The following is a 14766-nucleotide window of genomic DNA, read 5'->3' as shown; positions in this document are numbered from 1 at the left end:
CGGCGCCGCCTGCGCGGGGAAAGCGCCTCAGCGCCGGGCGGAGCGGGCAGGCAGCGCCCGGGACAGCCCCGCCCGCTCCCGGCAGCCCGCGCGCGGCGCCCGGGCCTCGCAGCACGGCAGAACCATGCCGAAATCCAAGCGGGACCGCAAAGGTTGGAGCGGACTCGGAATCCCGGGCACCGTGCCCGGGCACATCCCTCTGCCCAACCCCATTCCTGTCCCCTTCCCCGTTGTTTCCCCATTCTTCGATCCCGTTCCCCATCGCCTCGTTCCCTCTTCCCGGCCGCTACACCGGCCCCTTCCCTATTTCTGTCCCCTTCTCCGTCGTTTTCTCATTTCTCGACCCCGTCCCTCGATTCCTTCTTCATCTCCCATTCCCTTCTCCATCACCATCCCCTTCCCCATCCCCTTCCCCACCCTTCATTCCCATTCCCATCCCCATCCCTTCCTGACGCTCTCTCCGCTCCTCTCCCCGCAGTGTCCCTGACGCGGACGCCCCGCAAGGGGCTGGAGGCCAAGCAGGCGCTGATCGCCGAGGTGAGTCTGGCCCGGGCCCCTCTCCCCTCTCCCTCTCCCTCGTTCCCCCCGCCCTCCGTGCCCCAGTCCCAGTAACTGCTCCCCCGCAGCTGCGGCGCTGTGTGGACACCTACAAGTACATCTTCGTCTTCTCGGTGGCCAACATGAGGAACAACAAGCTGAAGGATGTGCGGAACGCCTGGAAGCACAGCAGGTCGGCAGGGGGGCGGCACAGGGTGGAGGATGCCCAAGGAGCTGAGCTCCAGGGTTGACATCCTCCTCCTGCTCCTGGGCAGGATCTTCTTCGGGAAGAACAAGGTGATGATGGTGGCGCTGGGCCGGGAGCCGAGCAGCGAGTACAAGGAGAACCTGCACAAGGTACTGCTGGAGCTTCCTCTGGTTGTCCTAAAGCTTCAGCTGGCATATTCCACATTCTAGAATAACATCCTGGGATCACCCTTCTGCGGGTGTTTTAACTGAATCCATCTATGTCCTGGCGCAAAGGGTGTGTTGTCAGGGGAGCTGTGCAGGACTGAGCCCGTGCAGGTGAGTTCCTGGTGCTCCCCAATCCCCATGGATGCTCCTTTCTTCCAGGTCAGCAAACACCTGAGAGGGGAGGTTGGGCTCCTCTTCACCAACCGCACCAAGGACGAGGTGGATGAGTAAGTACCAGTCTGGCACAGCCTTTGTGTTGCCACAAAACCCCAAGGCTCCCTGCTGCTTCCCTTAGAGCAGGGATGGGCTTTTCCCACTTGTCTTTGTCAGCCATTCCTGTGACAGCAAGGCAGGATCATGGAAGGGTTTGGGTTGGGAGGGACCTTAAAGCTCATCTCATTCCACCCCCTTGGACACTTGCAGCGATCCAGGGGCAGCCACAACCTAAGTTAACACCAGATCCTAGGGCAGGCCGTTTCCCAGGGATGTTCCTCTCCCAGCTGAAGCTCTGGTTGTCCATCTCTGTCCCAGGTGGTTCTCCAAGTTCCGGGAGCTGGACTTTGCCCGCGCTGGGAACAAGGCGCCGTACGGGGTGAGCCTGGACACGGGGCCCCTGGAGCAGTTCCCCCACTCCATGGAGCCGCAGCTGCGGCAGCTGGGGCTGCCCACGGCGCTCAAGAAAGGTACAGGAGGGTCAGCTCCAGGGTTTGTCTGTGCAGGGGGGAGCTCTTATAAACAATGGTAAATACAGAGCAGGATTTAGGTCTGGGGAAAACCTGAGGGATCATTTTCTCCTTGTTGGGCTGGGGCTGGAACTCCTTATGTCCTTGTGCTGTTGTTCCCAAATTCACGTCAAAGGCTGAATAAAGTCCCCAGATTTCTCCACAGTGCCATCCTTTTCCAGTGGAAACAGCTCGGATTAACCCACTTAGGAACCAGGTGTGGGGTTTTAGAGCTGATCTCACCCATCTCCTTGGGGTGCGCTGATAGTGCATGGGAAGGTGTCAGCTCCAAGGGGGGGTGTTGGGGGGTGTCCTGGCTCTGCCCCCCACATTCCAGGGGAGTTCCCAGTGCCTGGGATCCTATTCCCAGGGGTTTTGTTCTGCAGGAGTGGTGACGCTGCTTTCGGATTATGAAGTGTGCAAGGAAGGGGATGTTCTTACCCCAGAACAGGCCCGTGTGCTGGTGAGTAACACAACAGCCCTGTTTCCTGACACAAAATAACTAATAATTAATTAACACAACTCCCAAAACTCAGCAGCAATTATTTTGGTTCCTGCTTTGCTCCACTTGCCATCTGGAAGTGGAATTTACTGTTTTGCTAGGCTGGGCACAGAGACAGTAAAGCAGGAATGACAGACTTGTGTCCTCTCCTAGAAACTCTTTGGCTACGAGATGGCAGAGTTTAAAGTCACCATGAAGTTTCTGTGGAATTCTGAGACAGGAGACTTCCAGAAGCTCGTGGGAGACACAGCAGAGGAGGAGGAAGAGGAGGATGATGGTGATGACAGCAATGAGGACTAACAGCTTGGACACCAGACAGTTCTATTTTAGGGACAAAAAGAGGAGGATATTTCCCTTCCCTAGGTGCACCTGGACTGGGATGATCTTTATATAAAATGACCTAACTATGCTTTTTTTATATTTATATAAATACCTATGTGAAACTTCAGATGGTTGTTGCTGCTGCCTGTTACTGTTGGTGTATCCTGGGATCTGAGGAAATACCAGCTCAAACATGAAAACCGAGCAGAAAGGGTGTGAATCTAATAGAACTCTGATATAGCGCAAAGGGAAAGATGCTGAGGGTTTGTTATTCTGACACAGAAGATGATACTTAGCTCAATCCTTGGAATGTTACTTTATCCCTGAAGTGTCCAAGGGCAGGTTGGACAGGGTTTGGAGCACCCTGGGATAGTGGAAGGTGTCCCTGCCCATGGCAGGGGATGGAACAAGATGAGATTTAAGGACTGTCCAACCCAAACCATCCTGAAATTCTGTAATTCAAAGTCCCCAAGTGCTGCCAACAAGATGCCAGGTTCCAGACACAGGTCAGAGATGGGGTCTGCACTAGAAAGATGTTTTATTCTTGTATGTAATTATTTAAGATTTCACATTAAAGCAGATCAGGGGCCTTCACCTCATTAACGCGTTCATTTTCCCCATCAGCTGCTTCCTGAATCACGGGGTGTGCTGAGGGAGCTGCAGGGTGGAGGGAGGACTAAGGCACAGGTATGGATCCTACAAAGCTTCACTGATTGGGGAAAAGCCTGCAGCCCTCCACCCATGGCTGGGAGGGCAGATCTCTCCCGAGTCCCCGGAGCCGTGCCCGGTGTCCCAGCCCTCCCTAGCGGAAGTAGTTGGGGCAGTCGTGGGCACTCAGGTTCCAGGCCTCATCAAACGCCTGCACCACGGCCGGCAGCAGTGGGCCCTCCTCGCTGTAGTTGAGGTTCTGCTCCAGCTGCTCCAGGTTGGACATCCCAATGATCACTGCATCTCCAAGAGAACCCTGGGAAGAGATGGGAGGCGTTGCTGATCCCAAAAGAAAGTTCGCTTCCCAAGCCACCTCCCAAGAGAGCCAAACGAAGCCTTTTCCACTAAAGAACATCCAGGAATTAAGCAACTGACACCACAAATTCTGCTCACTTAGGCCAGGATGTCCCCAAGTCACTCCAAATCCTCAGAAGCTGCCAAATCCTCTTTATGATGGGCTACAGGCACATTTAGGGGACATCAGGAATATTAAGCATTAGTTTCCCAGTCCAGTGAATGGCAAGCGCTCTCCTTGCAGGGAAGCTGAGTGCATGGGAAGCCAAGACACCAGTAACTGACACCTAAAATCTTCCACTTGAAGCTTCCCATTCTAACCACGTGGGATACCACGGGGAAAGGCAGAGCTGCCTCACTCCTGCTGCCTGGCAGAGTCTGTACAGCAATATTCACTTTGGAATGCCACAATCCTACGGGATTAAAACACCCCTACACTGAAATTTCCCTGTGTGAGCCACGACAGCAGTGCCCAGGGCTGGCAGCAGTGCCCAGCTCAAGCTCTCACCTGCAGTTTGGAGTGGTTGTAGAGCCAGCGCAGTGCAGCCGATGCCAGGCTGGGTGCAGTGGAGCCATAAGCCTCTTTCAGAGCTTTTTCTATCAGTTCAATTCCCTCAAAATTGTGTTTTTTCCAGTACCTGCATGAAAAGAAATCATTCTTACTGCCCTTGGGACCTCTAGTCAGTGGTATATCTATATTCCAATCAAAAGGCTTTCGGGAAGCCTCATACAACTCTTTGTAGCTTCTGAGGACTTCTGCAATCTCCCTTGGAGCTGTGAGGAAGCTGAGCCTAAAATCTACCCTGCAGAGCTCAGTCACACACCACAGCCCCAACCACGTGTGCTGACATAATCCCAAGTTTTGGTCAATTCTGCTTCCTCTCAGCTGACTAATAGAGTGGTTTTTAATGCAGCCACTCTTGCTTGTCTGTCAGCTGAGAACATACCTGTCCCTGTAGACCTGAGCCCAGTCATTCCCAAAGAATCTCCCAGTGGGCTGTCTTGTGTCTTTGTCCTCGTACTTGTACTTGCCGGTCAGCAGCCCGCCTGCGAAGGAAGGCAGCAGCAGGTTTGGGGGTGGGCTGGCCCTGCAGAGCCCCCATTCCCCAGGGTTTTACCCCAAAGCCTGCCCCTGGCCCCTGTACCTGCCAGCGGGTTGTAGGCGTAGAAGCGCAGCCCGAAGTGCCTCAGGCAGGGGAACAGCTCGGCCTCCACCTGGCGCGTGGTCGCGTTGTACATTCCCTGCACAGGGGGGCAGACAGCTCACACAGAGCTCAGGGCTCCTTCCCACCCCTCCCTGGCAATACCCATCCAAGAGAGCAGCTTCAGGTCACACAAGGCTATGATTTGCTTAGGAACACACTCACTGAAGGACTGCAAATAAATTAAGTTCCACACCAGGGGAGTTACTGACTCCAGCAATGAAAGCACTGAGCTGTTTCTGAGCAGTGACCTTGCTTAGCTTCCTGAATTTCCTCACTGAAAGGGTGCTCAGGCCTTGGGGCTGCCCAGGGAGGTTTGGAATGCCCATCCCTGGAGGTGTCCAAGGAAGGCCTGGATGTGGCACTCAGTGCTCTGGGCTGAGGACAAGGTGGGCATCAGGCACAGCTGGGACTGGACGTCTTTTCCAACCTCAGTGACTCCGTGACTTCCCAGAATAACTGCAGCAGATTCCTTCTGTGTTTGCACCTGGCACACTGGGACTGGTCCTAGATTTGGGGAGCCCAAATCCAAGCTTCTCCCCTCCCTCACCTGGTACACAGTTGGCATCACCCAGTTGTTGTTCTTGCAGATAGTGCAGATTTCTGCCACCTCCCATGCAGCATAGTTTGACAGGCCAAGCTCTTTAAACTTCCCCTGCAGAGGAATAAAAGGGAATTCAGCTCCAGTGTTTCAAAGTTCATCTGGATTCAGACAGCACAAGATGAGTACAGTGAAAAGGACACTCACCAAATTTTAGTCCAGAAAGGTTAACCCCTACCTACCTTTTCTGACAGACTATGAATTATTACAATATAACAAAAATATTCCCCATTTTCTGTTAATTTGGAATTCACACCTTCTTGTTTAAATGGTATAACCTGATAAACGAAACTCAGGAATTCTTTACTCATTACCAGGACTAATCTTAACACAGACTGTTAACAGGGCTGGAAGCAAAGTTCAGATGTTCCAAGAGCTCTTGGGAACAAAGTGCACCACATGAGCACACAAAGAGCAGAGGCTGCTCAGCTCTGCCCTGGAGTGTGTCTCCTCTTCCCAGAGCTGCACAAACCCAGCGCTGCGGACGGGCACAACGAGCAACCCTGGTTTTGAAAAAATGCAGTGGGAAGGAGGGAATTAAAGACTGTCCAGGCTAGGACTCTGCACTTTACCTCTTTGTGCAGCTTGTTGCAGGCCCTGGTTTAAAAAAATGCAGTGGGAAGGAGGGAATCAAAGACTGTCCAGGCTAGGACTCTGCACTTTACCTCTTTGTGCAGCTCGTTGCAGGCACGCAGGGTCTCCTCCACGGGGGTGTTGTGGTCAGGAGCGTGGAGGTAGAAGAGCTCCACACTGGTCCTCTGCAGCCTCTCCAGGGATGTGTCCAGCTGGGAGCGCACGCTCTCCGGCTTCAGCGTGTTCCCATTCCACGGGTTGGCCTTGGTGGCCACTTCCACTGGCAGGGAGAGAAGGAATGAGCAAGGATGTTTCCACCTTGAGGAGGGGAGTGGGGATAAGGGACATAACCCAAGTGTTGGAGGTGTTTCAGGGAAGGTGCCTCTCCTCAGGAATCCCGTCAGCCTGGCAGGGGAGGCTCTTCTCTGCAGGGACTGAGGGTCTGCCCCAGACAGAGAAAGTCTGCTCCTCAAGGGCGTCCACACTAGCACGGGGGTCCTTTCTCCTCGGGCATGGCATCAGCCCGGCAGCGAAAACTGCCAGGGGATGGGCCCGGGGCAAGTCCCTTTTCCTCAAGGAGGGAGTCAGCTGGGCAGGGAAGATCCTTCTCCTCAGGGAATGGACACTGAGAACGGCCCTTGTCCTTGGGGACAGTGTCAGTCTGCCAAAAAGACCCTTCTCCTTCCCCAGGGAAGACCCTGCTCCTCAGGGAATGAGTCCTGGGGCAAGTCTCTTCTCAAGGACAGCGTTAGTCTGGCAGAAGAGATGAAATCCTCTCCACAGGGAAGTCCCTTCTCAAGGAAGACCCCTCTCCTCAGGGCACGGCTCCCAGCGAGTTCCCTCTGATCAGGGCAAGCCCTTGTCCTGAGGAAAAACCCCTCTCCTCACGGAACGAGTCCTGGCCAAGTTCCTTCTCCCCAAGGACACTGTCGGCCTGGCAGAGGGGACTCTTTTCCTCAGGGAAAGCAGGGCAGCCCCTCTCCTCCGACACGGGCCCGAGGCAGCCCCTCTCCCCGAGGGCAGCCCGCCCTACGCCGTACCGGGCTCGGTGCCGCCGGCCAACAGCGTGCCCAGGATGCGCTCGGACTCGCCGCCCGCGTACATGAAGGCGGTGTCGACGAGGCGGTATCGGCGGCGCAGGAAGGCGCGGAGCATCTCGCCGCTGGCCTCGGGCCCGGCTCGCCGGCCCATCTCCATCGCGCCCAGCACCACCGCGGGCCGAGCCCCGCCGCCCGCCGCCGCCGCCATCGCTGCCCGCGCCGCCATCGCGCCTGCGCGGCCCCGGCCCGGCCGGCCCCGCCCCGCGCCCCGCCCCACTCCCCGCCCCCTGCCCCGGCCGGCCCCGCCCCCTGCCCCGGCCGGCCCCGCCCCCTGCCCCGGCCGGCCCCGCCCCGCGCCCCGCCCCACTCCCCGCCCCCTGCCCCGGCCGGCCCCGCCCCACGCCCCGCGCCCCGCCCCGCTCGGCCCCGCCCCGCGCCGTGCTTGGCCCCGCCCCCCGCCCCACTCGGCCCCGCCCTCGGCCCCACTCGGCCCCGCCCCGCGCCCCGCCTCACGCCCCGCCCCCCGCTAGGCCCCGCGCCCCGCCCCGATAGGCCCCGCCCCCTAGGCCCCGCCCCACTCCTCGCTCGGCCCCGCCCCCCGCCCCGCCCTCCCGGCCCCTCACGGCGGGGCTGGAGCGTCCCGGGAGCGAACTGCGGCTTCGGGACGGGCGGTGCCGGGAACCCCGGGGAGCGTCTGGAAATGCGGAGACTCTGAGAAAAGGCTCGCTGATTTCACGCTGTGGGTCTGTGAAAAAATCCCGGTTTCCGGTACTTGCCTGAGATAAGCGGTGAAGGAGCGGCAGGAGCGGCGGGTTTGGGACAGCGTTAAGGGAAACTCGGCAGAATTCGCGAGAACAGCAAAGGAAACTGGGCAGGATTTGGGACAGCGGCACGGGAAACCCGCCGGGCGGCTGAGGAGTTGTGGATTTGAAAAGAAAAACAGCCCAAGTTTTAAAAAGAGCGAGTTTTCAAGGAAAAATACAGTTCCGGACGCGTCGGTGAGGAGGCGAGCGCCGGTGCTGCGAGGACAGGTTGGGTTGGATTTCGGCTTCTTTTATTTATTCTCCCCGCTCGCCCCCCCACACCCTCCCCCACGTGTTGTGTTGTTTTTGGGTTTTTTTTTCCTTCTTCTTGTTATCTTTTTTCCTTCTTTTTTCTACTTTTTTCTTCTTTTTTTTCTTTTTTCCCTTTCCCTCTTCCATTTCTTTTTTCTTTTCTTTTTTTTTTTTCTTCTTTTCCTTTATTTCCTTTCCTTTCCTTATTCCCCTCCCCCTCTTCCTCCTTTTTCCTCTTCTCCCCTTCTTATTTCTTCTTTATTTCTTGTTCTTTCATTTCCTCTCTTTTCCCCTCGAGGCCAAACCGTGCCATACTGGCAGGAAAACCAGGGCCAGTAAAAGTGTATTTTCCACTAACGATCCATTTTCCGACATGAGCCAGCGGCCGGAGGAGTCCCAGCCCCGTCCCTCGCACAGATCTGTCGCTCCTCAGTGTTACTAATTTTTCCCTGTGCTATTCCCTTTTCCCCAGCGTTATCCCGGCGGTTCCATGGCTGCGCGGCGCTGGAGGGGTCTCCCCTTTGGGAATGTCTCTGATTGTCCCAACGGCTCCCGCTGGATCATGGATGTGTTCAATGAGTGTGCCCAGGACAGCCGCGATGTCGCCAGCATCATCCTGGGGCTGGGCTCCATCGGCTGCTTCATCGCTGCAGCCTTCCCGTGAGTATCGATCCCAAATCCCTGGGTACTGCTCCCAAATCCCCGAGTATCACTCCCAGATCGCTGAGTCCCGCTCCCAAATCCCTGGGTTCCGTTCCCAAATCCCAGAGTATGGCTCCCAAATCCCGGGCAGCCCTTTCCCGGGGGATGGCAGAAGCCGAGCTGCCGGCACAAGGTGCTGGAATTGATAAATCCCCGCCGAGAAAAGCAGCGCGGGCTCGGCAGATTTCGGTGAGGGGAGCAGGCAGCGCAGCCCCGGAGCTCGGCGGTGCCCGTGCTGTTGTTGCTGTCCTTGGCAGCCGGAATGTCCCACGTCGGGCACGTGCAGGGCCGGCAGGACAGGTCACACTGCAGGAATGTCCCCAGGAGCCCTGGAATGCTTGGAAGTGCTGACACAAGGGTGGCAGAGGGGCACGTGAGGGGTCACGGTTCTGTTGCAACCAGAGGGAAGGATCCTGCAGCTGGGATCATCCTCCCTGCTCCTCCCACAGGGCGCTCGGTGAGCACCGGGGCTCAGGAGTTCCACCTGGGGCCAGGGGAGCGTGTGGCCTTGATTTTCCTCCCTTGACTGCTTTGGGGTCCACAGGAATCCTGGGGATGGCTCCCAGGTAGTGCAGACCCCGCTGAGGGTGATGTTTGTGCCTCTGCCCAATGCTCTGCAGGCAGTTTTACCAGGCCTGCAGAACGGGCATCATGGACCAGGCTCTCTCCATCTATTTCCTGCTGGGATGGCTGGGCGGAGACCTCCTTAACCTCATCGGTTCCTTCCTGGCTGATCAGCTGCCCCTGCAGGTACCGGGCCGGGCTGGCTCTCAAACACCCCGGCTCCGGGGAGGAGGGAGGGGCTGGGAGCCAGAGACACAAACTGCCCGGGTGCTCCCTCTTTGCCCCAGAAATGCTCTCCTCTCCCATCCTGGGCTTGCTCCCTTTTCCCCCGCGGGTGTGGTCCATTTTCTGCCAGGGATGCTCTCTCCTTCCCCCGTGGGGATGCTGCCTTCTTCCACCCTGGGGATGCTCCCTGTTTTCCCTTTTCTCCCAGGGATGCTCCCTTCTTCACCCCCGAGTTACTCCTTTCTCTCCCTCCGGGGCTGTTCCCTTCTCCACCCCAGGACATCCCCTCTCCCCCAGGGACCCCGGGAGAGCAGGGAACATCCCTGTGGGACCATCCCAGCCCGCCCAGGTCCCCGCGGGTGTCCCCAGCACGTCCCCTCCCCGCAGGTGTACACGGCCATTTACTACGTGCTGGCAGACCTGGGGATGCTCTCCCTCTACTGCTACTACCGCGTGAAGAACGGGGGCAGAGCCTGTGAGTTGGGGCACTGGGAACAGAGAGGGACATTCCAGGGGGCTCCGGGGGATTCCAGGCACAGTTATTAGATGCCTCTTATTGCTTGCTGGGTTGTTTGGGGTTTTTTCCTTGTGTAATTTGAGCCCCTAGGAGAGGCAAATCCAACAAACAGCTACAGGCTGGGCCTGGGGCTTCTGCAGACCCTGCAACCCCCACCACAGTGTCCAGGCTGAAAACAACCCCCCCGTGAGCCTCACTGGGCACAGAAATAAATAAATCCCCCACAGTTACGTGGTGACTCCACCTCGGAGCTGGGAACCACAGAACTCCTGACTCAGGCAGTGCTGGGAGGGAAAGGGGGGAAGTTTTCTGACTGTTTCGGGGTTAGTGCTCCTGCCTTGACAGGGAAGTTCCTGGCTGTTCAACTGAAGTGAAAAAGGAACCTGTGCAGTCCTTGCAGGGTTTGAACAGAGAAGACAGAGAAAATCCCCTTTCCAGCACTGCTCAACCCTAAACAGGTTCCTTGGGACTGGGATAATTATTTGACTTAGTAAAGACATGTAAAGTTATTAGCCAGTTGGGATTTGACCCATCAGATACATAGTTTTGTTAAGGTGGAGAGCTTATTTACTAAATATAATCACTAAAAATTACTGAAAAATTACTACTAAAAAATAAGCCACAGCAAAGTTTGCTCTGCCAGGAATATGAGAGTGACTTAAGACAGTGAAATCTTCTAGTGGGGATGGTTTTTAAGAGCCCTAAACCCACAGAAACCGAGATAGGAGCAGTTTCCCCCCGATAAGGTACAAACTGGGCACATCACTGGGGGATAAACCACATCAACCACCCACAGCAGCCACTGCCCCATCCCTTGGTGAGATAAGGGGGAGTTTGGAGGTTTCTTCACCCCGAGAGGGTCCTGGCAGCCCTGGGGCTGTTGGGGGTTGCTGGGTTCTCCCTAACCAGGCTCTGTGTGACTCCTGCAGTCCCTGCTCCCATCAACGCAGCCTTTGTGTTCCTCTCCGTGGGCTCCCTGTCCAGCCTCTCCCTCCTGGGCAGGGCCAGCACCGAGGATCCAGGGACCTTCAAAGGGAGGTCTCTGCTCTCAGCTCCTGGGGATGAGCTTGCACCAAAGGTGAGCCAGCTCCTAAATCTGGGAGATGGGATAGAGGCCTGGGTGGGGGTGTCCTGCTGGGTGCTGTGATCCCAAAAAAACACCCAGAACCCTGCCATGTGTTTTGGGCTTAGGGGCTGTTCCTATTTGAGGACCAAATTGTTCACCAGGAGACTGTTACAGTCTAGGAAGGTGACACTAGAAAGAGAACTTTTCCAAAGATTCCTCCAAAATTCAGTTTGCTGCAGGATTTCAGACATTTCAGGGCATTTTCACTTCAAACTTCAAGCACTTCTGTGGGCCTGCTCAAGAGTCAGCAAACCTCACATTTCCCACACCTCTGTTTGCAAATAGACTTTATCTCAGGTAGCTGCATAGGATGGACAGTCTCCAAAAAAAAAGTGGTTCAGGAGATTTGAAAGACTTCTCCCCTATGATTCTTTCTTCAATTATCCACATTTTTATATATTATTGAAAATCAAACAAGCAAGAAAGTGCAGCAAGGTAACTCAGTCGGCTGAAACTGAAAGTAGGTTTGCAAAACAGTTTTGCTCTGGCAATAGAAAGGGACGTCGCTGAGCAATGCAAATAAACCCAATTCCTGTTATAACACATTGCACTGGGTATTTTCCTGTCGCAAAGTGAGAGATAATTATCAGTTGTAATTATCACCAGGCTGTCAGAGGAGGGGAGCTGGGCACACACAGGGCTGGGTGTGGCTGTGCTGGGGCTCTGAGCACAGGGACTGTCCCTGTCCTTGTCCCTGTCCCTGCCTTGCAGCCTTTCTCCAGGACTGAAATCATTGGATTTACCATTGGCTCCATCTCCTCCGTGCTCTACCTGTGCTCCCGAGTGCCCCAGATCTGCACCAACGTGAGTGCCCAGCCTGGGACCCTGGGGCTCCTCATGGGTCACTCCAAAGGGGCCTGGGGGTTCTCCTTTCTCCCCAGGGGGTTCTCCTTTCTCCTCTTTGCTCCAAGGTCCCAGGCCCCATCTCTGAACATTCCATAGGGACTATTCCTCTGTATTTATTTTTCTCCCCCCATTTAATCTACTAATATTATGAGGGCGTGGCTTTCATTTTGTCTTTTTAACAAGCCAAAGGAGAACTAAAAGACTCTCAGCATTGAGTCATCACTTCTGTTTTTTTTAATGCTGGGGGAGAGGATGATTAATATCACCTTGTAGAGAGATTTAGGAGAGCTGCACCCAAGCTTCTGTTAATATCATCTTGTAGAGAGATTTAGGAGAGCTGCACCCAAGCTCATCTCCTCTCCCTGTTTTCCCAGTACAAGAGGAAATCCACCAGTGGAGTCTCCTACTCTCTCTTTGCCCTGGTGATGCTGGGGAATTCCCTGTATGGCCTCAGTGTCCTCCTGAAGAACCCAGAGCCAGGCCAGGGCCAAGATGACTACATCCTGCACCACCTGCCCTGGCTCGTGGGCAGCCTGGGTGTCCTGGCCCTCGACATGGTTGTATCCTTTCCCCTGGGATGGCTGGGATGCCATCCTGCCAGCAGGGCCCTGCAGCGAGTGGAGCAGGCAGGGCTGGGGTGATGCTGCTCCCTGGGTGATTTGTGGTGTTTGCACTGGCTGAAAACGCCTCAGCCCCTGGTTTGCATTGAGCTCCTTGTCCTGCTCCCACCTGTCCTGGCACAGAGTCGGGGTGGTGACACCCAGAGATCCTCCCTGTGAGTGTGCAGAGCCTTGACCTGTCCCCAGATCTCCTTCCAGTTCCTGGCGTATCGGAAGGGACGGCCTGGAAGCCTCGAGGAGAGGGATGCTCTCCTTGGGGGGCAGGATGAGAGCCCAGAGAGCTGACAGAGGGCCCTGCCCTGCAGGGAGAGGGAGAGGATGCACATGAGGAAGGCCTTAGGGCCGGGCAGACCGGCCCCTCCATCCAAGTGGCTCCTGGCAGAAGAGGCCCCAAGCCCGTGGGTGACATGCTGGGCTGCCAAGGCGGTGGCAGAGGATGCTGCTGGGACACCTCGTGCCTCTTTGATACCAATGATGCTTCCAGGATAAAAGGGAACTTTTGGATACCTCAGTTGCTCTTCGCTGCTCCAGTGCCCCACAGCTGAGCCTGGTCGCTGCTGTGTCTCCAGAGGGTGATCTGGAACTTCCTTGGTGCTGAAAAACGTGGGGAGGGGACAGGGACAACTGTCCTGCCACAGACATGAGCACCATTGTGACCTCACAACTCTCTGCTCAGCTCCTTCTGGAAGACACACAGGGCTGGATCCCGTGGGGAAGGAGCAGCACAACCAAAGTGTTCAGTCCACACCTCTTTTAATTAGCACGGCTGACCCATCTATAAAACACATCCATCCCCACCTGCCTCCCTTGGTTTCATTGTGCTGTTTTACCTGGCAGCTCCTGCCTCTTTCCTAATGTGTCTCACAGTCACATTTCTCTGACTTCTCCTTTTTTGCCTCACCCATGTTATAATTGCACGGATTCCTTGGGGAAGTTGCTCCATTGCTGTTCCCCAGCAGAAGAGCTGCCTCTGCTTGCTCTGGTTTTTGGTTCCTGTCCTCTCCTTGATGAACTTATCAACTTGATGAATTTAGCCTCAACCTGATGAGTTTATCCTCAGCACTGCTGAGTTCATCCACTACACTGATGAGTTTATCCCCCTTGGGGCCCTGAACTCAGCACAGTGCTCCTTCACCAGGGAAGCAGGGGAAAAAGCTGTGTCCCCATCAGGAGTGGAGGGGCAGCCAGGCTCCCTCCTGTGTGCTGAGCTCTTCCTGCTGGGGATGAGCAGCTCAGTCTCCCCGGGAAAAGGAGGGAACCAAAGCACGGAGACCCTTCAGGAAAAACTATCACAGCTTGGCCTTGTGGAAACAAGAGCTTTTCTTTTCCTGCAGTTGCTATCAGCTCCTCCTTCTGCTGCCCCTTCCCCTCTCCAGCTCCCTTCCTGATACCCAGCATTGTGTCCCTTTCAGCTTTACCTCCATTATCATTCATTTATGATTCCTCAGCCAGTCCATGACATTTGTCCTTCCCGTGGAAGTTACTCTGCTTTGTCCTCACATTGAGGACACCAATCCATGGTTCCACAGTTCAGCCTGGGTCTCACATGAGATGGGATTCCAGCTGCTCAGTGCCCACCAAGCTGCACCAGCAGGTTCAGTGAAACACAAGCTGGGACTTGGGACTGACCCATTTGTTTTCAGAAAAGAAACATGTTTTTCAGTCTCTCTGAGCCCCTTGAATCAGGTGAGTGGGTTTTTGCTGGATTAATTAATGATTCTGCCCCTCCAGATTCACAGGCAAAGGGGCTGCTCACCTCATCCTGAAGCCAGCAGCATTTCCTGTCCTGTCTTTCTCTGGGAACTATAGAACAATTCATATCCAATTTTAATCCAAACCATGAGCAAATCATCTCTGCCACTCACTCCACCAAATAATTGTCACAAACTGGCTTTTCCTAAACCTGGGCAAAGAACTTCTGCCATAAGGAAGAAAGAGCACATCTATCTATCTCTATCACACAGTCTGTCCCCACAGGTGTACCTGAAGCACGAGTTAGGCACAAAGCTGATTTACCCTGACTTTACTCAGGCTGGGCAGGATGGAGCTGACACACCCACAGCCACCTCAGGGGTGCTGGGAATTCCCGAGGCTCTCCCCGAGGTTCTCATCCCTCCAGGTCACTGCTGCAGCTCTGTCCCTGTGTTGGGATTTTGCAGAGGCAAGTGTTAAAGCAGAAACAAGCAGCCCTGAGGGA

The 14766-nt window shown here is 55.5% G+C and overlaps 3 protein-coding genes across 3 annotated transcripts; 2 read left to right on the top strand and 1 right to left on the bottom strand.

Moving 5' to 3' along the window:
• The first annotated feature begins 72 nt into the window (after positions 1-72).
• On the top strand, positions 73-2623 carry MRTO4 (MRT4 homolog, ribosome maturation factor). The gene is made up of 8 exons (XM_066334412.1): positions 73-152; positions 479-537; positions 627-730; positions 813-894; positions 1111-1178; positions 1483-1634; positions 2060-2136; positions 2329-2623. Exons 1-8 carry the CDS (start codon positions 125-127, stop codon positions 2473-2475), a joined length of 717 nt encoding a protein of 238 aa, XP_066190509.1. The 5' UTR covers positions 73-124; the 3' UTR covers positions 2476-2623.
• A 387-nt stretch (positions 2624-3010) lies between these two features.
• Positions 3011-7149, bottom strand: LOC136370808 (aflatoxin B1 aldehyde reductase member 2-like). The gene is made up of 7 exons (XM_066334411.1): positions 6915-7149; positions 5967-6154; positions 5251-5355; positions 4644-4740; positions 4446-4545; positions 4007-4136; positions 3011-3460 (listed from the first exon to the last, which is right to left on the bottom strand). Exons 1-7 carry the CDS (start codon positions 7138-7140, stop codon positions 3299-3301), a joined length of 1008 nt encoding a protein of 335 aa, XP_066190508.1. The 5' UTR covers positions 7141-7149; the 3' UTR covers positions 3011-3298.
• A 557-nt stretch (positions 7150-7706) lies between these two features.
• On the top strand, positions 7707-13366 carry SLC66A1 (solute carrier family 66 member 1). Its single transcript, XM_066334408.1, has 8 exons — positions 7707-7945; positions 8442-8629; positions 9292-9421; positions 9848-9935; positions 10907-11055; positions 11815-11907; positions 12324-12509; positions 12756-13366. Exons 2-8 carry the CDS (start codon positions 8460-8462, stop codon positions 12852-12854), a joined length of 915 nt encoding a protein of 304 aa, XP_066190505.1. The 5' UTR covers positions 7707-7945; positions 8442-8459; the 3' UTR covers positions 12855-13366.
• Positions 13367-14766: the final 1400 nt, after the last annotated feature.

The sequence above is a fragment of the Sylvia atricapilla genome, chromosome 22, assembly GCF_009819655.1.
Source record: "Sylvia atricapilla isolate bSylAtr1 chromosome 22, bSylAtr1.pri, whole genome shotgun sequence".
Taxonomy (NCBI): domain Eukaryota; kingdom Metazoa; phylum Chordata; class Aves; order Passeriformes; family Sylviidae; genus Sylvia; species Sylvia atricapilla.
This window is presented reverse-complemented; position numbering and strand designations above follow the sequence as displayed.